Genomic DNA, 27,291 nt, shown 5'->3' with positions numbered 1-27,291 from the left:
GAAATCAAAATTCGGATAATCTTATACGATATTATGAAGTTGTCCCCAATCGCTTGCTGGTGTGTTTTGCTTCTCACGATCATGTTTCGAGTTTTAAGGCTAAGGTTAACAATTCGATCTTGGTTGGTAAACATGTGGTTGCAACTTTGGATTCGTGGTGGTGGGTAAGCAACAAAGAAGCAACAAAATGGGCACATGCGATGAATCAAAGTAACTTAGTTGACACTATCTTCAATTCCGGAGACAATAAAGGAGTCTAATGATCTGTTTCCTGTGTGGCAGATGAATCCAAATACATGGCAATCGTGTTAGTTATTACGGGTCTGGGCAATTCAACAATGTCGCTATAGAATTTCATACTCATATTCAGATTGGGTTTCTGTTATTCCAGAAATCAGCCACACAATTCCGATTCCAACCTATGCGAGATTGTATTCTACAAGTTTCTTGTATCAAAAACTCAAAGAGGAATGGAGAAGGAAATGAAACACTTACAGGTTCTCCACCACGACCACGACCACGACCTCGATCACGACTTCGACCACGACCTCGACCACGACCACGACCAGGATCACGATCAAAGTTGTTTCGGCCACTGCTACGACTCGTCATCCTTCCAACAGAGTAATATGCGAAAGTTTGGCCGGAAAAGAAGGGTTTTGATGGACACAAAGGCAGGAAGAGTTACAGTACGACGAAGGAAGAAGAGAAAGGGTTGTCGGTGCATAAGAAAGAGATGTAGAAATTAAGAAAGGGTTCACTGATCACTACGACGCTTCGTTCTCTGGTAAGCTTTTCGTTAAAGCTGAAAGCATCTCCCCCGTTGTACGAATTTCTTAGGGAAGTGGAAGAGTGAAGTCACTTTTGGTTCGTTATGAATAAAACTTTGAAAAAAGAGGTTTTATAATCACACGAATTAATGATTATTTAATTTATTTGAATTTTTTTTTTTTTTTTTAGGTGGAACAAGCGTTATACTTCACTTTGCATGATCTCATGTGGGGCATGCACTCAACTTACAATGCTTCCAACCAACCGAGTTAGCGGTTGGGCTTTGTGCATGGTCTTGCACCATGCACAACCGTGCAGAAAACCCTTCCCTTGAATCTATTTTTTCATATGAATTTATTGTGCAAGAAAACACTAACCGGTCGTGTAGCCCCTGCATTAGTGCGGGGCCCAATGAGGGTGTCGACAGAAGCATTGGTTTGGATGGAGTTTTTTTTTTTCACTGAAGTTTGAGTGGCTTTTTCGTGTGCTCCTGTGCCTAGGCACAGGAACCATGCGACCGATTAACATTCTATCTAATACTTTACAAGAAAAAGAACGTAGTCTGGTCACGTGGATCTTACACCCAAACCCAAGAGCGTGTTCTACCAAAAAAAAAAAAAAAACCCAAGAGCGTGTAAAGTTACCGTCTCACCACATAAAATCTAAAATTCCATCCATACCCCATCGTCCGTTCTCATTGTCCCCCTGCACTGAGGGGCTACATGAACAGGCAGCAATAACTTGCCTTTTTATTTTTTAAATTAAACTTGGAAATTGAAAATTTTTGTGCGTAACGTGCATGCACTAATTTCCAATGCAGGTACTAATTGTAAGGGTATCAATTTTGAATCTCAATCCTCTACCAAATTCAAACAAAGCCAATTAATGAGATCAGTTTGGTTTTAACTTTTAACCAAAGCCAATTAATGATCAGTTCGGTTTAAAGTTTTGAAAATTAAAATTGAATAATAACTGGTTCAATTTTAAAACGATAAACTGTCCGTTTTAAACCCATTAAAAGGCTTACATTTACTTAAACATATGTAGTCCCAATTAGGCCCAGAATTATGGGTCATTTCTTTGGTCGAACCGTTTAATTGAACTCGATTGAACAAACCAATAATAACTGTGTAACTAAAACTAATAAAAAAACTTGTTACTAATTGGTTTCGATTTAAGAAATTGGAATCCATTAAATAATCAATTTGATTTCGGTTTTCATCCATCACATCTTGAACCAAACCGATAAATGCCCATAATTAAATGCTTGCTCATTTGCTCTTCAGGTTTGGTTGATTCAGCTTTACTTCCCTCCTTTCCTTATACTTGATCTTGAGGGGTAAAATTGTCTGATTTGATTTGACCGATACAATCGATCCATATCAGTATCAATATCGATGGTGACTGTTACCGGCACCAATACCATGAACTAGATCCATAGTTTTATGAATTACTATCACATCCCTTAAAGAATTCAAATGACATAATACACTTAAGATTTACAAAGGAGGTCACACACTCAAATTAAAACCATTGTTTTGGGATTTTACTACCAATAGCTGATAGAACATATTATTATTATTTTTTTGATAGAAAACATATTATACATTGCAAAAAGGGTGAGATTCTCCTATGTAAAATTGTTGGATCAAAATCTTTTGCCTTCATTATCACAAAATCTTGAGGTAAGTCTCATTCTAGTTGTCATTTTTTCAAGAGAAAAGTTACAGAGCAATGATGTTGTATTGTTAGGGCCTATGGCTATGCTTGTGACAATATAACCAGTATCTAAATAAGTGCATTGGCCTAACTAGCTTCTGGCCTTCATTTATCAATTTTTCAGATCCAAACAAATTTTCAAATGACTAAAACAAGGGTAATGTTTCCATATGTAGATCATATAATAGAGATCCTCCATATAATTTGATATGTTACATATAAAAGGGTGTCTAGCGCACTTTGTAATATGTGGAGCATTAAAGCCCATCCAACTAGGAGGTCTTGGGGTTCAATTCTTGTGGTTCACACCTTCCCTCTCCTATAGAATAGGACCGTTAAAAAAAAAATAAAATAAAGTTAGAATTGAACTGAAACAAACTTTACCTTATGGGTTCAATTTCGATTTGGCCTAGTATTTGTTACATGCATGGGTTGCTGGATGGTAGGTTCCATTGGGATTCTAAGGTAGGAGTTATGGTAACTACGTATTCGTACCAAAAAAAAAAAAAAGGTAACTACATATGTTAGGTTATTGTATATGAGTAGGAGACGTGCTAGGAATGATAGAAGATAAGATAATGTAAGGAGTTGTAATGATTGCCATATAACCCTATTTAATAGTTACATTTAAATGAGAATGTCATCGAGATTATCATCGTACAATTTCTATATTGAGAAAGAATATTGATAACCTCCCAATTACGTCAGGATATCATTGTTTCGTCAGTAAAACATATCTATCTTTTATTCTATTTTATCTCTTTTCCTCTTCTATTTTTTCTCATTTTTTTATTGTGCTCGTATCATTTGGTATCAGAGTCGGGCATGGATTGTCAAGTGGAGAAGCTAGAAGAAATGGAGAAGTTTATGGCTACACTCTCAATCCATGACATACGATCTAGGAATATCAAGAGGAGCTGACAGAATGTATCATGTCAATCATTCACCCTAAGGTTTGATGTTCTCTACTTCAATGGGAACAATGATGTTCTCTGCATCATTGGTGGCAATGATAAATTGAAGTAGGATTATTTTAATTTTTATTTGCACCTTATCTCCCTTGGGGACAAGGGCAATTTTAAAGTGAAGTGGAATGTTACATGTATGACTTGGCATGCATGGGTTAGTGTACATGGGTAGTCGTATGCTAGGTTATTGTATGTGGGTAGAAGACGTGTTAGGAGTGGTAGAACATAAGACAATTGTAAGGAGTTGTAAAAGTTGCCATGTAACTACCCTATTTAATAGTTACATTTAAATGAGAAAGTCGCTGAGATAATTACCCTACAATTTATCTATTGAGAAAGGATCAACGACCTCCTAATTACGACAGGACGTCATTTCTTCGTCAGTAAAGTATATCTATCTTTTATTATATTTTATCTTTTTCCTAGATTTGTTTTCTCTTTTTTCCTATTTTCTCTCATTCTTTTTGGTATCAGTGTCAGGTTCCATATCTCAGAAAGGGCTACCTAGAAAAGGATTACCTGGAGTAGAGTGAAAACAGTCAAGATAGAACTACCTGATGTTAAACAGAAACTTTGGGACAGAGTGGAGTCTCTTTGAAAGAAATACCTACCGCCAAAGTGAGAGCCTCCAAGGGTAACGGTTGTGGAAGCGTGATGGTTTGTTATGTACCTAATGGGACCCAATCTAGTATATTAGATTGGGCACTAGATTGGGCCACCAATATGGGATAGGTTAAAGGGTTTGACTTAACGCATTCCATCAATTATGGAGCTTTTGACCTCTCGATCAAGTACTTGACAATATCAGATTGAAACATTTCGACCCAGCAGAAAATTGAACCGAACTGACCGGTTGACACCTCTACCTATCTTCCCTTTTAATTTTATAGATGAAATGGAGGATCTACATACCATTAATATGGATCTTTATTAGACTGATGCAATAGCAAGTAAACCTAATTCATTTAAAAATTGAGTACCTATTCTGAAATGTGGGTCCTGTCTAACAAATTTATTGTGGGTCTCGCATTTGACTAACTTAAAAGTATGTAGAGGTGTTAAGAAGCCCAACCCCTAAGAGTGCCAATCTGGAACTGAAATCGTATACCAAAATCGAAATCGCCCGCGTAAAACCATACTAAACCGCACCGTTGCAAAAATGGTACGGTACGGTATGGTCAAACGGTATTGACCACAGTACGGTACGATAACGGTTTTTACGTTCATACAGTCGCTATGTACCAAAATTGTACCGTTTTATTGAATTTGTACCGTGTACCAAAATCGTACCGTTTTACCGAATTTGTACCGTAATCATACCATTTTGGGGTATAAACATGTAAAAATAAAAAATAAAAGAATATACACCATACGGTGATACACTAAATACTAATACTAATATGGCATTCTTTGATTTACCAAAAAAATATGGCATTCTTTGTTTTAAAGATCCCATATTTAGACCATTTTTTAATACCATTTTTGTGAAAATTGATTTCATACCGTTTTGCATACCGTTTATATATCGTACCAAAATCGTACCGTGCGATACGGTAACAGTATTGGAAATAGGATTCCTAAACGGTACGGTACGGTAACAGTATTAGGTACCTATTTTTTGTATCGTACAGTATTACTGAAACCGTACCAGTTGACACCCTTACCAACCCCTATTGGGTTCTTTATAATATTAAGACCTGGGAATCTACCCTTACCTTATCTTGATTTTCATCACTTCCTTCCCAATCCTCTACTCAGGTATCTTCAAGTACTACCCAACAATTCCCAGCTAACTCTTGTCCTCTCCCTCTACTGAATCCACCAGAAGGTTACACCTTACTCCTAACTGATGAGAGTTTCGACTGGGCCTCCATCCTCTATCTCCATTCAGATTTATGTGTTTTTACTCTTTCGATTATGGAATTATAGATTCTACAGATGAGACAGAAGGAAAGGCAATCGAACATGGCATACAATCAACAAAAGACAAAGGCGTCAAGCACATAGCAGTTTGGAGTCCAGACTTTGAATAGACTCGAAGAATTTGATTTTTTTTGGCTCAAAAAGAACATTTCTTTGCTGGCCTTGGCAAATATTTCACCTTCTACATGACATAGTATCTTGTTTTGAGTTTTTTTGATAATGTTCTTATTCAAAAAATTCATAGGAATGTTATTCAGCCAGCCCATACTATAGCTAATCGGGCTCGCAACACTAAATGTGTAAATCATGTAGTTGGTCCTATCTCGAACTTTTGTAGGTTTCTCATTTAATTTAGTATTACAAAGTTTATAAATTTGCATAATTCTACAAGTATTCAAATGGAATGCCTATTTAACTAAAGTTTAAGAGACATCTTGTTTAATCAATTAAGTTTTCCAATAGGTTTTATGGGCCCAAAAACTATAAGAATCTGATGATTCCAATCTAATGGCCAGAACTATACTTTCTCAAAAGACATGAATTCAATACATTGCTCCCTAGTCACACTCTTACGTACAACAAACTCAATAAGGTCCTTAAGACTAAAGTAAACAAGGATTTAGCCCACGGTATTGATCGTTGCCAAAATATCGCTATTGATACCGATACCGATATGTATCAACTCTATTGGACCATATCGATCAGGTTTCAAATTAAAGCACCATTTCTTCATTAAGAAAAAAAAGTTTCGAGTGATCTATATCAATCAAACAATACTAATCCTGATACGAATTGATCGGATGCCTAAACAGTGAAAGTAAATAAGCCAACTCAAAATTTTATTAAGAAAAAAAAAAACCGTTGTTTGATTGCATGCCTAGACACAGGATTCACAGAAAATTACTGTTCCACCATTGTGAAATAAAAAATTTCTGATGCCCCACGATTTTAGTACACGGTCGGTAGCAGATCGGGTATCAATCACCTTCAAAATCGATACGATCCCAATATGATATCAGCACGAATCGATCATATCCAACAAATTTGCCCTTGATTTTGCTTAAAAAAATAAAAGGGAAAATTACACTGTGACCCCTTGAAGTTTGTCCTAAATACAAAGCGACCCCCTGTATTTCTAAATTATACAGTTGCACTCCCTGAGTTTAGGTTAATTGTTACAGTCAGCCCCACTCCATTAGTTAGGTGTTACAGTGTCACGCCCCCATCCCAACAAGGGATAAAATACATTATAAGGGGTGACTAGGACGACGCGTGTCATCCTACTAAGCTGTCAGGATCACTGTCACAGTGTCCCAACGCACAGTCATAACCAATATTAAAACAATCTAATATCAGAGTGCAGAAAGGGGAATATTACATTCCAAATAAAATCAATAGTTTTGCGGAAACGTATAAAATCAAATAGTTACAAGATGATAAATACTGTAATTAATCCATTTTTCATTACCATCTAATAACTATTAACAAGGGTATAACAATAAATGTTTATACATGGGCCTACCCCCTAAAATAAATAAAAGGGGAACAAGTCCCTAAAATTCTCACGGCTCGTAGGCACAATCGTCACAAGGACACCCGTTGCCATGTTCTTCTAACACAGTTTTCGGCTCCTCCATACCTGCATCATAATTTAAAAAAATATGTACACGAGGGGGTTAGCTCCATTGAGCCAGTGAGGGGATGGGGATGCACAAACACACAATTCACATAGTCCAATGATGCATGCATATGTTAAATAAATTTTTCACCTAACATCACAACTAAGTCAGAGGTATATGCTACTGTGACAACTCGGGAGACACTGTGGGTCACTTAACTTATCGCCACAATGAAACCTCAATTGTCACCTGGGACCTATGCCGATCGAAGCCTCCAAGACCACTCAGTGGCAGACCCCTGATAATCAATACTACCATGACTGGCCTCTCCCACCTCCACAGAATCCGGTGTACTGATTACCCAATACCTAAACCCCTGTTGGTAAGGGTCGTAGCATAAGGGTGTAAAAATCCTAGCCGCAGATATACTACATGCAAGTCCTATCGTCCAGAGAGGTAATCCGGGCACATCAACTTTTTATTTGGTTTAGTGCCCGATTACCAGCACGACACGACGCATACAGTTTAACATGACATTTAACATAATTACTTCATAAATGTATATAATATCCGGGGTTCCGACATCGGCACCCACCGGCACCGAGACCCATCAAAGTAAAGCATCACTAATCAACATCATAACAATTATATATAAAAGTATGCAATATGTGCAAGCATGCTTAATAATTTATAATGATGACATAATATACAATGCAATAATAATATCAAACCCAAACAACCAAACCCACTCACATATAAGTTATGTTCCAATGTTATGAGTTGTCGTCGCAATTAAGTAACATGTCGCAAGACGAAAACTTTAAACCTAAATAAAGAGTGAAAACATGATTAATTAAGTAAAGGGACAGATCCCCAAAAGGTCTCCCATAAATCATTTAAGTATAAGATTTTAGAGGCAGGGTGGTTTTATGGGTGGTCTCATGCCCAATTCCTGCAACCACATGTAAATCCTAGCTAACTAGGGGCTTAGGAAGGTCTCTACCAAGGGTGGTTTTACAGGTGATTTGTCTCAGAACATGAAACCGCATGTAAAATCATATGCCTGCAGAATTGAAATTTGAAAGGTTTCTCACCGGGGGTTCCTTTCCCAAGGGGTTTAAAGGTAAAGAGGCTTCAAAGAAGCTTCCTCTTAGGTCCATTAGGGTTCTAAGATCTCATTAGGTCCATGTAATCCCAAGGATTTAAGAGGGAAAGCAAAGAGAACCTAATTTAGGACATAATAGGGTAGAAACCTTAAATTTCTCAAATGGAAAGAGATTACTTAGGCTTAGAGCTTGTAATGGAGTGAAATAACTCTACCATAGTCTAGGTTTAGAGGTTCCATCGATTCCTTGGGTTCCAAGAGAACCCTAGGTCGAATCTCTCCCATTTCCCAAATCCCAAAACCCAAAATAGAAGAAAAGATGTGGGATTTATTGGCTTACCTACCCCCAATATAGAAAAGCTCTATGTAGAGGGCTCTACAAGGTGAAGTTCCAAGCCTTCAGCCAAGTTTTTCCATTATTCTTCCTCCTTTTCTCCTTCCTTCTTTCTTCTTTCTCCTTTCTTCTTTCTTCTTTCTCATTTCTCCTTTCTCTCCTCTTTCTTTCCTCCACGATTTAGGTTAGATGGGAGAAGTAAAGAGAAAGAATGTTTCTCCCCCCCCCTTTTGTCTTATTTATAAAAAGTGACTTGAGTCCCTTAAGTCAAATGAGTCAAGAGCTAAATGGGTCGATCCAAGATAAATGGGTCATTAAGCCAAATGGGTACTTTAAGTTAAATGGGTCAAGAGGGCTTAATGGGTTGACCCATTAGTTCTATTTGGGTAAGAGAAAGAAATACCCAACCTTGGGTCAAATAGAGTTAGATGGACCCTTAGGTTAAATTACCACTTAAGCCCAATGGGTCTCTTAAGCTAATGGTCCTGCCCACTAGTTATAATTAGGAAATAACCTAATTAAAAGATGAGCTCATATGATATGGGTATAATTGCTCTTCACATGTTTCCCCAAGGCAAGTGGGCTCATAAGTGAATTATTCCCAACTCAACTAAAATAGTCCGGGCGGTCCAAACCTTAACCCGCACTTCGAGGGCATCGAGAAAAAAGGTAAATAAATAAAATTAAGGGCTAGAACTTACTATTTTCTTGCCATGGTTTGTCCCTGACCCCGAATAGTTTCCTCTACAGACAAACCCGTACTGTGGTCAATAATTTTGTAACTGGGTTTGACCACCAGTGAGAACAGCTTACCAGTATACGTGGTAGTGATAACTACACGTCGTAGGAAAGAAACAATAATTAATTATGATTCGGGGTGTGGGCATAACATACAGTGTTAGTTCAGTTTGCCTTCAAATGACTAATATACCCCCTATTGAGGTGTGAGCTTACCATTTTGCCGATAGGGCATTCCTAAAACTTCACACCCCCTTCCCTGTAACTCTTCGAATCAGTCATCCAGACATGCGACTGTCACACCCCGCCTTGGACAGCCCAGGCGTAGCATGAAACAATGCAGTCTTGCACCCAACCTAGCCAGGAACTCTGTGCAGCACAATTATCAAACATAAAAAATAAAGAGTACTAACAGCGGAAAGATACGTATAAAACGTAAAATATTTACATAAAGTCCAACGAGGGACCACGTGGTATACCTGTTTAGTATGAACAAGATTATATCCCCAAAAGATAAACCATAATTACAAACTTTCCCAAAAGGACTATCTACACTAGTGTTATACACACATCAAAAAGAATATAAATATGTACGGCCTATTCCATCAGGCCCACCTAAAAGAATGCACATAAATCACAGACACAGGACCCGTCATGCTCCTCGGGCTCTGGGTCTATGAAGTCCTCAAAGGCATCATCCACGAACTCATTATCAGGTAGTTCGTCACCTGCACTACTACACACTCATCTAAAAAAAAGGTTTCCACGAGGGTGAGCTCACACTGAGCCCAATGAGGGGAAAAGCACATAGCATACAAATGATGCATGATTACATATTATTAAAAGAAATTATCAATGGCACAATATGATGCATGTTTAATTCCATTTTTATTAAACCACCTAACAAGTAGACTAAGTCATTGGTTTGAACTACGGTATCGACTCGAGGAGTACTTTGGATCACTTCGCGTTATCGCTGCCGTACTCCCTCAACCAATACAAGTAGGGAGCCCGCCTCCACGCTTGGTACGTTGGCCTCAAGCCTTCAGGCAGACCCTGATAGTCAAGTATCCCTGACCCTGGGTTAAATCCCTTTGCTCCAAGCATCAATAACTCGACTACCCAGCACCTAAACCCCTGTTGGTAAGGGTTGTAGTTCGGGGTTCCCATCCTAACCATATTTTCTAAATGATGACATGTTGTGTTCAAGAATGCACCGTGTTCCATATGCACGTCCACTCAAGAACACAGGGTCACATAAGTGGTAATGCACATTAATTTCAAACAATAATCAAAATCATGTTTGCATATCCATACATCAATAATGAGAGCAGCTTATACCATAGCAATTCCAAACAAGAGTTAAATACATCATAACATGTTCCATTTAAACAATACACAAGCCTAATCATGCATCATTAGCTAACAATAAATGAACAATAAAATGAACACTTAAAACATGAAAATCAAATTTAGAACTGTTGTTCATATATGTAATAAATTAGATATAAATCACAGCAATCACCAAAAATCCCACTCACCTTGGTTGTCTTGATCAAGCTATCCAACCAAGAGTCCAAAATCAAAGAGAAAGAGTTCAATGCAGGTTCAATCCCCTAAATACAGAGTTACAAATCTGTTAAGACACTTCCTAAGCGGCTGGAGCATCATCCCAAGCCATTAAAGATCCTAAAAAGCCATTCAGAGGTGGCCAGAGCTTCTAGCTCCAGAAGGGCTGGTCAGCCTGCTCTGAAGAACCAGCCCAGAAAACAGAGTTAAAAACAGTAGTTTATTTGGCTAGGTTTTGATCACTAAGCTTGGTTCAGCTAGCCAAGAGGCTAGGGAGAAGGAAAGAACATCCATTAAAGTCAATATTCATTGATTGTATGTATGATCAAGGGATCATACATACATTACCCAATCTCAACTAAAAAGGGAAGGATTTGAAGGTGAATTTATTGAGTTAAGCTTAAGAAATCCATAGCAGCAACACCTAAGCTAAAATAAGATAATCTAGACATGGATTGAACAAATTCCAGGTTAGTAGTTTACCTAATGAGTTAGAAAGGATTTGAAGGCAGAAGATCCAACATGCAAGCACATCAAGGGGGATTTCCAAGCCAAAATCATAGCATATGAACACTTGAAGAGCAGCCAACATTTTCTGTATATATTTTAAATATTTTAAATATTAAAAAAAAACATAAATATATATATAGATATATATATATATATATATATATATATATATATATATATATATATATATATATATATATATATATTTTTTTTTTTTTTTAAATATTGAATGTTCTTGCATTTTTTTTTCTTCAACTTATTACAATACCCATTTATTTGTTTACATGTATGTGTACCTATAGGTACCATGATTCTTATTATTATTTTTTTAATAATTTTTTTTTCATGGGTACGGATTTAGTAAAAATGGATAAAATGTGGGGTCAAAAAATGTAGGCCCCACCCTTCATCCCTTTTTCAAGTTTCTTCTTTTTTTTTTTTTTTTTTTTTTTTTTCTCTTTTTCTTGGAAACAAAATGGGTAATAGCATACCCTAATCTTTAGATTTTTCTTGAATCTACAGGGCTTTATCGTCATCAAGGACTATTGGTAAGTTCCACCCTTACATTACCTAAAAGAAAAAACAGGGTTTTTGTTTAAAAATCATCTCTTTCTTTGCAATCTCCTTTCATTTTTTTTCTTTGTCTTAAGTGTTTGTTTTTCACATTTGCTTCAAGCATTTTGTTTCTTCTACTATGGTGCTACATTGTACTACATTCATAGATTTGGGGAAAATACCCATTTTCTACTCTTTTAGAACTAGCTTGTTACATTCATGCACACAAGTTGTATGATAAAATACTTAGACTAATTCCTATGTGCTTTTGTGTGCTGTTTTTTTTTTTTTTTTTTGTATACATGAATATGGGTATTATGTGCCTAAAAACTCTTTTGTTTAGCAAGTACCTAAAACAAAGTATTTTGGCTTGTATCATGATCTTTTTAATGCAAAACACTGTTTTCTTTGGCTAACCAAACTTGTTTATACATTGTACCTATGCTGTCCACACTTGTTAGAACAACAGAAAGGACTCAATCACCTACTACATGGCCCCAAAATGCCTTTCTTAAATGCTTATAACCAATGGCATGGTTTGGTCTATGTTCTTAACTTGAAAATGTTATTCTTTTTTCTTTAATCATCTTTGATTTAGTTATTGTTTGTGTGTTTTTTTTTTTTAAATGCATTCCTCCATGCTTTGCTTATCATATTTTTTTTCAAGCTTCATTCTTGGCAATGGTAGGCTAATCTTGAACATTTTATTTTGCATTCTTCAATCTAAAAATTCTGTTTTAGCCAATGTACTCTTCTCTTTATACATATTTTCTTATAACTTATGTTTTCCTTTATTTCTTAATGTAGGCTGGAGACAATGAATCCGAATGAAAACTTTGATGACGAAGATGTTGGTTGGGACGGATATTGATATCCCGCTATAGCGGAGGAAGTGAGATACCAACATTATTATGGAGGCAAGCCTATTGACTTGGAGCGGAAGGTTGTAACCAAGGACTTTGAAGGGTTCAAGGTCTGGGAAAGATTCGAGAAGTTGGGATGGGGTCCTATGATTGATCTTGATGATCCATGCTACCCCAAATTAGTGAGAACTTTCTACAACAACCTCAACCACACTCATGAGGATGGCGAGTTTGTGATTAGCAGTTACTTACAAGCATCACGTTTCTCTTTCAACACCAGTCAACTTACAGCTATTCTAGGAGTCTCTAACGATGGAACTTGGTCACACTGTCCTCCTATGATTGAGTTAGAGGAATTCTTTGAAGGAGATGAGTATGAGCACACCTTTGCCACCCTTATTGAGGGAAAATCTCTGACCAGAGTGAAGTCAAAGACGAAGTACACACCTTCAGCTCGAATCATCTCGAAGATTGTTAGCTACAACATCCTCTCAAGAGCAGGTCACTTTACTGATGTCTCACCTCTTAATGCTTATGTTACTTGCTGCATTTACTGTAACTATCCAATCAACCTTCCTTATCTATTGATGAGAACCATGGCATTGCATGGGGATGACCCAGGTGCCGGTAGCTTATCCTATGGGAGGTTACTCACCAAGGTCTTCAAGCACTTCAATGTGTATTTCTTTGAACAAGAGGTATTGAGGAAGAAAGCAGTGAATTTCACCAAGACTACACTCTCAAAGATGAGAATGGATATGACTTACATATCCCCAGTGGGAACTCCAAAAAGTGTAGGAGGAAGGGAAGAGGAGGGTGAGGGACAGGCCGAGGCCAATCAGGAGATTAGTTTTCATGCGGGCGGACCTTCATCAGGACTTCCTACTGATGAGAGTCAGAGGTGGGATTGGCTTGTGGGTCGTTTAGACACCATTGAGGGGATGACAAAGTAGTATTTGGAGGAGAACCGGGGTCTCCACACCCGGGTGACAGCTATAGAGAGGCGTATGGCGGAGTGGAGTTCATACTTTCCGCCACAGCCACCACCGCAGTAGAGGCAGCCCAACTTACTATTATGTTCTTTTTTTTTTTAACTTTTTCTTTTGAGAATGGTTTGTAATCAGCAATATGTACTGCTGAATTTCTATGTTTTGTACTAAATTTTTAACACTATGTCCAACAACTCTAAGCTGAATTTTGTATTTGGAAATACTTATCGGCTAAGTACCAATGTAGTTCTCTTATTAAAAGGCTGTTTGTTTATAAAATTTATTCTTGTCATCGTAGTTCTTACAAGCATCAAACAAGCAACTACCCTGTCTTTATTACCTATGATAGTTTTTAGTTTACATTTTTTTTTTTATAAATACAGGTTCATAATCGTCCTAATGAACCAAAATACCATTTTCTTGGTATAACGTATGCCGATAAAAGTGGAGCACGTGCGCTTTGATACCAAGTTATCATACCCCGCCTTGGACAGCCCAAGCATAGCATGAAACGATGCAGTCTTGCACCCAACCTAGCCAGGAACTCTGTGCAGCATAGTTATCAAACATAAAAAATAAAGAGTCTAACAGCGGAAAGATATGTATAAACGTAAAATATTTACATAAAGTCCAACGAGGGACCACGTTGTATACCTGTTTAGTATGAACAAGATTATACTCCAAAAAGATAAACCATAATTACAGACTTTCCCAAAAAGACTATCTACACTAGTGTTATACACACATCAAAAAGAATATAAATATGTACAGCCTATTCCATCAGGCCGACCTAAGAGAATGCACATAAATCACAGACGCAGAACCCGTTATGCTCCTCGGGCTCTGGGTCTATGAAGTCCTCAAAGGCATCATCCACGAACTCATTATCAAGTAGTCTGTCATCTGCACACTCATCTAAAAAAAAGATTTCCATGAGGGTGAGCTCACACTGAGCCCAATGAGGGGAAAAGCACACAGCATACAAATGATGCATGATTACATACTATTAAAAGAAATTATCAACCGCACAATATGATGCATGTTCAATTCCATTTTTATTAAACCACCTAACAAGCAGATTAAGTCATTGGTTTGAACTACGGTATCGACTCGAGGAGTACTTTGGGTCACTTCACGTTATCACCGCCGCACTCCCTCAGCCAATACAAGTAGGGAGCCCGCCTCCACGCATGGTACGTTAGCCTCAAGCCTTCGGGCAGGCCCCGATAGTCAAGTATCCCTGACCCTGGGTTAAATCCCTTTGCTCCAGGCGTCAGTAACCCGACTACCCAGCACCTGAACCCCTGCTGGTAAGGGTTGTAGTTCGGGGTTTCCATCCTAACCATGTTTTCTAAATGATGACATGATGTGTTCAAGAGTGCACCGTGTTCCATATACACGTCCACTCAAGAACACAGGGTCACACAAGTGGTAATGCACATTAATTCCAAACAACAATCAAAATCAGGTTTGCATATCCATACACCAATAATGAGAGCAGCTTATACCATAGCAATTCCAAACAAGAGTTAAATACATCACAACATGTTCCATTTAAACAATACACAAGCCTAATCATGCATCATTAGCTAACAATAAATGAACAATAAAATGAACACTTAAAACATGAAAATCAAATCTAGAACTGTTGTTCATATATGTAATAAATTAGATATAAATCACAGCAATCACCAAAAATCCCACTCACCTTGGTTGTCTTGATCAAGCTATCCAACCAAGAGTCCAAAATCAAAGAGAAAGAGTTCAATGCAGGTTCAATCCCCAAAATACAGAGTTACAAATATGTTAAGACACTTCCTAAGAGGCTGGAGCATCATCCTAAGCCATTAAAGATCCTAAAAAGCCATTTAGAGGTGGCCGGAGTTTCTAGCTCCAGAAGGGCTGGTCAGCCTGCTCTGAAGAGCCAGCCCAGAAAACAGAGTTAAAAATAGCAGTTTATTTGGCTGGGTTTTGATCACCAAGCTTGGTTCAGCTAGCCAAGAGGCTTAGGGAGGAGGAAAGAACATCCATTAAAGTCAATATTCATTGATTGTATGTATGATCCCTTAAAAAGGGAAGGATTTGAAGGTGAATTTGCTGAGTTAAGCTTAAGAAATCCATAGCAACAATACCTAAGCTAAAATAAGATAATCTAGACATGGATTGAACAAATTCCAGGTTAATAGCTTACCTAATGATGAGTTAGGCAGGATTTGAAGGCAGAAGATCCAACATGCAAGCACATCAAGGGGGATTTCCAAGCCAAAAATCATAGCATATGAACACTCCAAGAGCAGCCAACGTTTTCTGTATTCTAAGCTTTGAGAAAAGAGTTCTCAAAGCTAAGAATGAGAATATATATTTAGCCCCAAGGGCCTGTTTGTAAAAAGACAAAAATAGATGGTTTTCTCCATGATTTAACAAGTGATTCAAAGCTTAGTGGAAGCCGATTATGAGATAAGTTTTAATATAGAAATTATCGATACACCGGGGTCGTATCGATACGACACGGGATTTACAAGGTTTTATCGCGTTGGACCCGCGAGATATGGCTAGGTATCGAGCCGGCACGATCAGTCATGGTGGTAACTGATTCATGGCAGGCCGAGACAAGCATAGAGTAATTAACTTATTTTAATTCTAAAATAGGTGTTATTACCTAATGTTCGGCACCCGACACTGATAATTGCTGCAAGTGGTCCACCAAACGTCTCTCGCACACAAACTTTATATGACACGGGCCACAGGGTTCCTCGGATTCCATCAAGGCCATGTTCAATGGTTCCTCGGCACAAGATATAATAGAGTGCGGGTTTGTCTCAATGACGGGCAATGCCCATAACGCGGAGACAGTCATGACACCCAAAACCGCACCCGCAGGACCTATTATTTCAGTAAAAATTTTCATTAGGCCCGATTTTATGAGGTGGGTCTCACAGCGACGACCTGCGACGATGAAGAAGGTAATTCTATTCGAATCAGTCACCTCCTTCTTTCAATTCTCGTTTGGTTCTAGTTTCGCCATTAATTATTCCTTGACGGATTTGAGATATCTATGGTTGCAGGTGAATGTCGAATCTTCCTAGATCTATGGTTCCAATTTGTCGGTTTTCTTTTCAGGGAACGGCGATGATCTCTGTCTATGTTTTGGATTTCTCGCTTAGCTCAGGTAATTCTTCTCTCTCTCTTAAGGGTTTGATCTCTGATTCTAATCTCTCTGTTCAACACGGTTCGCAACAGTTTGAAAAGAAATAATGGAAACCATTTAATTTTTATTTAATTCCTCTTTTCTTGTTCTGAGTTTAATTTGTGGATCAATTATGGGGGACGAGTGCTGCTCAACGCAACTGATCGACGGTAATGGCGAATTTAATGTTGCTACACTTGAGAATTTCGTGAAAACAGTAAAGCTTAGTGAATACCCCAGAAGTAGAGACACTGGAGACCTCAAACAGAATCAAAATGGAGAGCCCACATATCCATCTTCTAACATCCATTCCTCCGTTTTTTCTTCTTCTTTTTCCAAACGATGCTTTCCCCCATTTTTCCTCTGTTCCCTTTTCCTTCTTCAGCACTTAAAAGCCCAAATCACTATTTTTCATGGAATTGCAGTAACTTCACAGGAGAATCTGAACAGACCATTGACATCCGAAAGGCCGTAAAGTTTGATTACTCTTTCTCCTATACTCTTTCTCTAAATCCCTTCATTCGATATTAAAAACCCAATTTCTAGCGACATCTGCAACCTACCAGAACCGAAGCTAAGCCTGTAGTTACCGCTGATTTCAATGTCAGAAATCTGTAGTTCAAAGACCACTTGATTTCTAGAGCTGTGGTGTTTTGGATCGTTCCAACAGACCTAGGCGACACCAAATCTGGAGATTTCAAGCTGTTTGAAAAGGTTCCAGAGGCTGCAATTCGATTTCCCCTCTTGTGCTTTACCGTGACCAATACCAAAAGTTGAAGATGATTCTTCAACCATTAGTTACTCACGCCCATATTCTTTGTCTTTTTCCAAGTTAAGTTACTAAAAACTACATTATTGCCATTCCATTAAACTTTCCATTAATTACCATTCAGCCGGCAGGAGCAGTGGAGATGTAGCCGGAAGCGAAGGGATCAAGAACAACCGCCATTGTTTCAACGTAACAACCACGACGACTCAACTAAAACGAAAATAAGTTTTCACTTGTTTTATGGGGTTTGAATAGGTTTTTAGTATTAAATGTTAGAAAGGTGAAATTGGTATTTTACATTTTATTATTAACACCGGGGGTCGCACTGTATATAAGATAAACCTCAGGAGATCACAGTGTAATTTATTCAAAATAAAATGTTTTTTTATTGTTTCACCTTTTGTGCGTCCTGTTTCATTGAAACGATACACGGGATGATATCGATCACCTTCAAAACCGTACAATATCGACGATCAGACAATCAGATACCAATGCCTCTCCTTGGCCCTCCAGCTTATACAGAGCTACAGGCGCACTAGCTAAAAAAATTAAAAAAATTAGTAATTAGTCTGCATCAGCCAGGCGTGCGGGTACATGTCAGCAGAGAACACATGCGGGATACGTGGCAGCAACCAATTGGTTACTCTAGCATCATCAACATCGATCAATGATACTACCCAGACCGAAAGGATAGGTGGGTCCCTATTTATAATGCTTTTGTTTTTCCAACATGGCCCCCACCTAACCTATATATACAGTGTCTAAGATGGATAGGTATGTGGGTCCCACCCCAAGATTCCTTTTCAGTGGACAGTGGTTGGGCATTTGGCAGGGAATTTAAGCAACACTCACCAGACAACTCCATATCACAACGAAAAAGAATTAAGAAAAGTGAATGGACTTTCCAAGTTCCATCAATCCACACCGTCATGTTAGGCTGTTACCATTACCTAGAGAGTATGAAAGTTTCATCCTTTCTATGCCTAAGTTTGTTGGATCCGGATCCTCTACGGTTTGGTTATAGTAGCCATCTGTCCTGCCCAATAACAGGAGCATGACATGTGTAAAGTGCAAAATCCAATGATACATTTTAAATTTTTTTGAAATGCAAGAGTTAAGTGGTTTAATTATATAAAACCAAATCCATCTAGATCAAAACCGTTTTCATCAAACCGGACCGATCTAAACTAAACAAAACTAAAACAAAACACTATTCATTCATCTTTCCATTTTTTAAATCAAAACCCTAACATCGTCTCTTTCCGCTCCGAACCAGATCCCCAAAATTGAAACTGCTGACAAAGAAAACGACAACAACATCATCGACGGCGAAGACCTCGAAGTAGCAGCCGAAGACGATCTCAAGCCTCCTCCCTTCAAATTCCATCGCATATGGCCTGAATCTGACATTCCTCCAAGGCCTCCTCGAATGCTCCGCAAATGGATTTGTCTTTCCTCGAGACCTCCCTCTCTTCTACGATCGCTTCTCACAGTCCATGCCTCAACCCTACACCAGATCCCAGCTTTCTGAGAAGCTTCGTCGTCTTCGTAAGAAATTTCGCATTATCTCTACCCGAATTTCACGTGGGCTTGATGCTTCGCTTCTTGCTCCGCACGATCGTGCGCTCTTCAATCTTTCCAATCAATTATGGCATCCTTCATATGCCTCTTCATCTCCCTTTCAGTCTAACAAGCGGAAGCCCTCTAAGGTTAGTGTTAGGGTGAGTTTCTCTCCTACCCCTTCTCCTTGTCTTCCTCCCCCTCCTCCTCCACCACCAGTTCAACCTAGCATCAACGATGCTGATATTACCGAGGAAGATACTGAATTGAATTTAGAGAACAATCTCGGCAGTAGACATGAAGAGGAGCCGTATTTGCCAGTCGGTGAAGATGGTGGTGGGCTTGGACGGTTCGCGACGAAAACCATTATGGATGTCTTTGATAGATCCCTCAAGGAGGTGAGAATGACACTCGTTCGCTAGGATCTTCTTTATCCGGACCAGACGTCTACGTCTTCGTCTACTCCAGCGGAATCGTCGAAACAGGGGAGGGCAATAGATTTTGAGAAGAGGTGGCGAGAGCAAAGAGCGCGGAACTAGATGTAATGGCTCGCCGCTTGAGGCTGGTTCTTGAGAATGCTATCAATCAACGATGAGAGCACTCGATCGATGTAAAAATCGAATGTATAAACATTATTTTTTTTCTCCTATTTATTTATTATCTTATTTTATATAACCTTCAATCCTTTTGCTTTCTTTTTGTTTGGTTTTTTCTTGTGTGTTTGATCTTCTAGGTGATTTTTGTATATTCGATCATAAAAGGATTCATTTTTGTGCATTCAATGTCCAATTACAGTATAAGCTTGCTTGTTTTGCAAGTCCTATTTGAACACTGTCCAGATCAAATCAAGATCAATTGCAGAACCAAATGTTTAGATCTTGGGCTGCGGTTTTTGACCAAAAGGATTGGAGATGATTAATCAATAAATTTGCTTTATGCAGGATTTGAGATAAATGCCTTCTGGAAGCATCCACAAACTCTATTGGACTCATCAATGGCCATGTCTTTCTAACCCCCAAATAATTCCAAGCTCAGAGGATCAGTCTTTGAAATGGGATCACAATTAACAATTGTTATTCATCGTCTACAAGAATGACAGAGCATTTATGGGTGCCCCAGAGCATCTCCGGACCTACTGGATCCTGTCAATGTGAATTGTTTGCTCTACCCTTTAGCTCAACTTCTATGTACTTTTATTTCTGTTCATGTCTACAGTAATGCATTCCGGATTGAGCTCCTCTCCCGCGTGGATTGAGCTCCTCAACTTCTATGTACTTTTATTTCTGTTCATGTCTACAGTAACGCACATCGTGCAGCTGGGGAGGCCTAGATCCACATGCCAGTGCACTGGGATGTGAGCGGCCGAGTGGATCGAAGCTCCCAAGATCAGAGCTCCCCAGCCACACGATGTGCGCTGGAGAGGAGCCGGATCCCCCAATTATCTAAAACCTGATCCAAATTTTAGGACCCTAAAATTGAAATAATAACCTACTAACAGGAATCAGGAATTCCAGTTGGTTTACTAATTAATTGGAACTGTAACTGTGTAGCAATGTGATAGTTCATCCAGAGAAAAGAACTCCAAGCCCTTTTGCCCAGTGAAATGAAGTGCATACTCTATTGGGAGAAAATAAAAACTTGCCAATGGTAAATAGAACGTTAGGGGTTGTCAATCTGAAACCAGAACAAAACCGGACCGATTAAAAACCAAAACATCTTACATTCCTACCCACTAATCTGTTGGGTTAGTTCTTAGTTCTGATTTACTTAATCTGGGCTGTTCTAGTCTAGACTCCAGAAAGATGAAACTGATTAAGAGCCATCTTGATTAGGAGCTGTGATTTTACATATGACAAGTTTTCCAGGCTTGATGAGCATGACCTCTATCCCTAGTTTGAGAACTAGCAACCAAGCCTAACAGTCATGCAATCACCATGATGAAACAGCAGCCATGGTTGATGAAGCCACCATAAGGCTTGTTGAACTGATCATTGTAGGATTAAGTTATTTTTTTTTATCATTAATACTAATAAGAAAATATTAGGAACTGGAACAGATCATTTCCATTATTAATTGGTATTGGTTCCAAAATTTGAAACCAACAAGTTAATTGGCACAGTTTGGCCTTGGACCAATTGTGGAATTGATTTAAGACCCACCCTGATTAACTAGAACCGTCTCAATTAGCACCACTACTTGATCAAATATAAGTTTGGATCAGCAAATCTGAGTAATTGAAGTCATCATTTACATTAAGCTACTCGTAAGAGTAAGAAGCTATTCACTAGTTAGAACACAAGGAAATTAAGTAGACTCGGTTAATTTTCTCAACCACCTGGTACTTCCTTTTCAGTTTATCATCGAACAGGGAGTGGGTACACACAATGTACACAACCAAAGGTTACTTTTTACATCGAACAGGGAGTGGGTGCAACATCATAATCCATTTCAAAGTATAAGATTGAACTACTGACATCCACTCAGTTTAGTACTATCCTGGTGCCGAATATTCTGAAGTGCCTACTTCCCCATATGTCTCTTTTATCAAGGTAATAAGATTTGATGCAGCACTGCACCCATGGAGGATTTCTAAGAGCCATCTCGACTTCCTTCCCATCGTCTCTCTCAGTTATTCCAAGCAATTTATTTCGCTTCCTCTTTAGTACGTCAAAGGAGGGGAAGCCATCAAAAAATGTCTCCTATCATGGATCAAGCCAGGATTATAAGGTAATGCAGTCAAGGAAGTAGTTTATTAACCAACATAATCCAAAGCCTTGTCTAATTTATTTCTTGCATTTGTCGAGAGACTGAAACTGAAATTTGAATGAATTTTCGCAAAATAAAATGAAATTTACAACAAAGCTGTGAGGACAAGCTTAGAGATCCCCTGACAAGTCTCCACTGACAATAATGGATAACCAAAGACCGGATTCAGGTCATAATTTATGTTCTCCCATCACCAAATAATGGGTATGTAGCTAATCCGCAAAAACTCATATCACAAACAAGAAGCGAAGGATCAAGCCCACTTGAAATTCGGGTAGAAATAACGCGAAATTTCTTACGAAGACGACGAAGCTTCTCAGAAAGCTGGGATCTGGTGTAGGGTTGAGGCATGGACTGTGAGAAGCAATCGTAGAAGAGAGGGAGGTCTTGAGGAAAGACAAATCCATCTGCGGAGCATTCGAGGAGGCCTTGGAGGAATGTCGGATTCGGGCCATATGCGATGGAATTTGAAGGGAGGAGGCTTGAGATCGTCTGCGGCTGCTGCTTCGAGGTCTTCGCCGTCGATGATGTTGTTGTCGTTTTCTTCGTCAGCGGTTTCGATTTTGGGGATCTGGTTCGGAGCGGGAAGAGACGATGTTAGGGTTTTGATTTTGAAAATGGGAAGATGAATGAATAGTGTTTAGTTTTAGTTTTATTTAGTTTAGATCGGCCCGGTTTGGTCTAGATGGGTTTGGTTTTATACAATTAAACCACTTAACTCTTGGATTTCAAAAAACATTAAAATCTACCGTTGGATTTTGCACTTTACACATGTCATGCTCTTGTTACTGGGCAGGACAGATGGCTGTTATAGCCAAGCCGTAGAGGATCCGGATCCAAGTTTGTTTATCCACCAAAGTAGAATGGTCTTTGGTCTTTGCAATCAATTTGGGAGGGGTGTGAAGACGAGCAACTATAACCATATTCTCTAACGATATTGAAACAAATTTCATATAAGCATAGATGTAAACAATCTTATCGAACCAAACAAATTTTTGTGCACGATTATGTGATTGTTATTTGTGATTTCCATTATTCTCTACATCGTTTTAAGTTTACATTTTTCTATAATATAGCACCCTATCTCTCTATGTCTCTCCTCATACAAAAATATCTCTTTAACCCTTATGTTTGAAATCGTTTCGCCACTCCTCATTAGTGTGTTTCCCTTTCTCGTTTGCTCAGAAAACCCTATCACAATGTCTTTTTATGTACGCCTTGTTGTTTTGAGTTAAAATTTGAATGGAAGACTTTGAACACTATCTATGTAAACAATTTGAGCTTAATTTGAGATATCACATGGTAGTTATAGATTCATACAAGAAGGATTCTTTGAAAGGAAACCATGGCACTTCTAGAAACATTGATCTTCCTTGTTTTTTTTTTTTTTTTTCCACATTTTCAAGCACTAGTAGATGGATGGGAATTTCGTCCTCCCATAGGTCATACTATAATTATTCGTCTTCAATAGTGGGTGGGAGTGTGGGACGATAGAGACACCACACTCCGCACTCATGGCCACCTTTCCTGTTCACTGTCACCTTCACATTCCCCCAAATCCCTCGGGCTTTCCATCGAACATCTCGAACTCGAAAAATCCAAAAATGGAGTTCTACCAACTTACACTGACCCTTCTCGTCTGCTTCTTCTCTGGCTCTGCTTCTAAATCCGATATTCCAATCGGTTACAGAGTCACAGTACCAGTTCCTCTCGAATTCAACGAGGGTTTCAAAGGAAAAGCTTTTATTATGGAGATTGGCAACAGTGAACCTGATTTCAGGGCTGCGTTGAGCGTGGAAGCCATGAATAATCTGAAGAGGTATTCATGTTCTCTGCAAGTGTTTCTTGGAGGCACTAAGGTGTGGAGTTCCGGCCACTTTTCGCCGTTTTACCCGTCGCAGAGATGCGTTTTGGAGCTGAGGAAAGATGGAGAGTTGCTATTGATGGGTGCGAGGAGACGAGTTGGGTGGAGAACCAATACTTCTGGAGAAGGTGTGGAGGTAAAATGTTAATATGGATTCCACTGAGATGACTCGTTCAATCAACCCCAAAAAAAGAAGAAAAAAAAATTCCTTTTATGTTTAAGTCTCCTGCTGTAGACTGTTGGATGGGAATTTTTGTGGGTGTTGGATAGATGGATTCCAATCCAACAGTTCACAGCCCCATCTCTTAACCATAAAAATAAAAATAAAAATTAAAGAATCCCATTCATTTTCTGAATTTTGTTTTGGTAAATTAGGTAGTGAACCAGAAAGCATTCTTGCAACAAAAGTGCTGTAGAGCAAAGAATTCAAAGGAACTTATTTAAATGCAATATGCATATATATTGAGTTGGCCATTCCTTAGAATGTTGTATTTTTATGGAAATTTTGATCCCAATTAGACCATTAAATGTGCTTTATGACTCAGTTTGGCACTCTTTGGATAGGCTAAAGATTGATTACTGGTTATGTCTTATAGATTTATGGTGGACACCTATATATGACTAGCTAGTAGCAGCAGTGGAAAGATCTTATAAATTAGAATAAAAGAGTGTTACTTATTAGTAGTTGCATTATAAAAATTTGAATTATGCTACCCTACTAAACTTTACCTACCAACTTTCATAAATAAAATCCAAGAAGAAAAAAAGTTAGGTTAATTGAAACCACCAATTTAACACTTGGAAAAAGATCCCAAGCAAAAAAATTTTGAATTACTTTTTCATTCACCTCAAAAAAAAAAAGAAAAAAAAAAGGAATGACTCTGCATATTAGTTGGCATGTAAATGTTTCTCTTAGCCTGCATTTTTGTGCTGAAAAATATTTTATAGGTTTTTGTTGAAAATTAATATAAAAATATAAGGATTAGAAAGGAGAAAATAGTTTATTGAAATGCAATACAAAAGTTTGTAAAAAAAAAATTCCATTTCAAAATTCAGATGCTGTTATCCCAAAAAGAATGATGGTATCTTAATCATTGGTACTCTTGGTAGCCTTGAAACAAAAAAAAAAAAAAAAAATCCACATATGAGAGAAAAATATATAAGAAAATTTTTTAATACATAATTATTATTTCACAGTAAAATATTATAAGTTGAAAGAAATGCAGCCTTAGTAGAATCATATAAACACAAAGCATGTCAATTAGAAGGTAAAAGAATTATCAGATACAGACTGAGGAAGGTGATTACTTGTTAAAAAAATATTGACTATAAGGTTCTACTTAATTTCAAGTTGTTAGACGGTCAAGATAGGTGATTTCACCATCTTAGTATCTTGATTTTAACTAACTCAGTGTAATTTATGGCTAGTCTCAGTTCCGATTCTTGATCAATGACCATGTGATTTAAGCATAGGTGGGTAATACACGTTCAAATCCAAATAATCCATTTAAGCAATTACTGTCATGACCTGGTATTTGTCAATCATTTTGAATCATTTTTCTTTCCCTTCTTTTGAAGCAGAGGTTACAGTTACTAATCACAGGCAATCTTGTTCTAACTGATGCAATGAACAACATAAAGTGGCAGAGTTTTGACTTCCCCACAGATGTGATGCTCTGGAGCCAAGTACTCAAGGCCTCTGCTCGCCTTACTTCTTTCTCAACCAACTCATCAGAGTTGAACTCTTACTCTTTGGAAGTTCAAAACAACAAGATAGCTTTATACTTGAATTCTGGCACTTGGAAGTATCCTTACTGGGAATTCAGGCCTTCGAAAAGCCAAAACATCGCTTTTGCTGAGTTAGGATCGACAGGATTGAAGCTCTTCAATGTTAGACATCGAAGAATTGCTCAAATTTCACCGACAAGATATGAACCGGTGAGATTCTTAGCACTGAATAACAAAACAGGAAACTTGGGACTCTATTATTATTCAGTTGATAAGAGGAAGTTTGAGGCCTCATATCAAGCGCTGAATAGAACATGTGATCTTCCTCAAGCATGTAAACCCTATAGTATTTGTAATACCCCGTCCAACAGCTGTACCTGTATCGAAATTTCAGGATCAAGAGAAGGTCTTAATCCCAGTCTCGGATCTGATTGTAGTGAAGAATTTCCAAGTGAGTTCTGCAATGTCAGCACTGGCCCCGTGGAGATGGTGGAGTTAAAGGGTATCAGTAGTAATCTGATGAGTAACAATCAAATTTATAACATTAGTAAAGAGTCATGTTCGAGCTCTTGCTTGGCCAATTGTTCATGTGTTGCTGCATTATATTCTGCAGGTGGATGCTTCCTTTATGGGCTGGTTAGTGGAATGAAACAGATTGACAGGGGAGTTGGGATGAGTTATTATTTGGTTAAAGTTCCCAAGGGAATTGGTAAGAGTCATCGGAAGAGTTCTAGACTGAAAATTTTGCTCTTGGTCATGGGAGGGATCCTTGATGGATTGGTTCTTCTTGTTCTTGGAGGGTTTGCTTTTTATTATTTTGTAATCAGAAAGAGAAGAAAGGATTCATCAGGCAATGACAGTACTTGAAGTTGAGATTATGGAAATACAGCTTCGTCAGAGATTTCTATTTGCCAATATTAACAAGAAGAAGGAGGTGATTCATTCAATTCTATCAGCTTATTGGAATCCATAGCATCCCCATATCCATTTCAAGGCTGAGAAACTGAACAACACATGTTTACAGCCCAGCATTCTCCAGGGCTCCAACAATCTAGTCACATACCTGATATGCATTAAACAAGTATACCGGATCAAAATCAAAATCCTAATTGTTCACCATCACTTAGCTGAGCCAAGGCTAAGGTTATTGACATGATTTTAGGTATAGGTATCAGATCCTCCGTATCTACGGATCGTCTGTGACTGTTTGAATTTGCAGCCATTTCGGATTGATATTGTCTGATATGTATCATTCTCATATAGGTATCGGCTGTGACTGATACCGGATCTCATACCATGAATTAAATCCTTTTATTTTTTTTTATTTTTTATGCAGAATATAGTCTTTTGGAGACATGTTACACTTATCTGCTACTGCTTTATAAGCTAGAAAAATCACTACTCCAGAAGAAACCAATATTGGTAAAGTTATCTATTAAGTCAGCTAACTCAAGAAAACTATTAACTAAGTTCCATGGTATTTTCATGTTGTCAGATGTGTGTAGAAGATCATTAAGATCTCTACAACTGCACCAAATTTCTTTGAGCTTGATCTTAGCTTTCCTAGCATGCTTCCAACCCTTCAAGATACCGACAAGTTCTGCTTTCATCTTGTTCGTTGTTTAAGGTAACCTGCAGATGTTAGAACACCCTGTCCAGCTATCAAAATGCAAAAAGCCCAACCGATTAATCTTAATTCATGGTCATAATGTCATATATGCCTGCGCAGATTAAAACAGTGGAAGTGGAATTAT

At 38.2% G+C, this 27,291-nt stretch overlaps 3 protein-coding genes across 3 annotated transcripts in view; 2 read left to right on the top strand and 1 right to left on the bottom strand.

The window, feature by feature from the left end:
- Nucleotides 1-27,291, bottom strand: part of LOC122651465 (alpha-ketoglutarate-dependent dioxygenase abh1-like) — a 109,434-nt gene that overhangs the window by 57,099 nt on the left and 25,044 nt on the right. The window lies entirely within an intron of this gene.
- LOC122651466 lies at nt 19,116-19,818 on the top strand. Its single transcript, XM_043844862.1, has 2 exons — nt 19,116-19,587; nt 19,633-19,818. Exons 1-2 carry the CDS (start codon nt 19,116-19,118, stop codon nt 19,716-19,718), a joined length of 558 nt encoding a protein of 185 aa, XP_043700797.1. The 3' UTR covers nt 19,719-19,818.
- Nucleotides 23,437-26,417, top strand: LOC122651462 (EP1-like glycoprotein 3). The gene is made up of 2 exons (XM_043844854.1): nt 23,437-23,945; nt 25,391-26,417. Exons 1-2 carry the CDS (start codon nt 23,460-23,462, stop codon nt 26,402-26,404), a joined length of 1,500 nt encoding a protein of 499 aa, XP_043700789.1. The 5' UTR covers nt 23,437-23,459; the 3' UTR covers nt 26,405-26,417.

This window comes from Telopea speciosissima, chromosome 2, assembly GCF_018873765.1.
Source record: "Telopea speciosissima isolate NSW1024214 ecotype Mountain lineage chromosome 2, Tspe_v1, whole genome shotgun sequence".
Lineage (NCBI taxonomy): Eukaryota > Viridiplantae > Streptophyta > Magnoliopsida > Proteales > Proteaceae > Telopea > Telopea speciosissima.
This window is presented reverse-complemented; position numbering and strand designations above follow the sequence as displayed.

What these genes read in the sequence shown, in the direction of transcription:
- LOC122651466 (XM_043844862.1), top strand. Translation starts at nt 19,116, where the DNA reads ATGCCTCAACCCTACACCAGATCCCAGCTTTCTGAGAAGCTTCGTCGT. An exon ending in CCTCAAGGAGGTGAGAATGA is followed by an intron (nt 19,588 to 19,632) that starts CACTCGTTCGCT and finishes AGACGTCTACGT; the next exon opens with CTTCGTCTACTCCAGCGGAA.
- LOC122651462 (XM_043844854.1), top strand. Translation starts at nt 23,460, where the DNA reads ATGGCCACCTTTCCTGTTCACTGTCACCTTCACATTCCCCCAAATCCC. An exon ending in CTTCTGGAGAAGGTGTGGAG is followed by an intron (nt 23,946 to 25,390) that starts GTAAAATGTTAA and finishes CTTTTGAAGCAG; the next exon opens with AGGTTACAGTTACTAATCAC.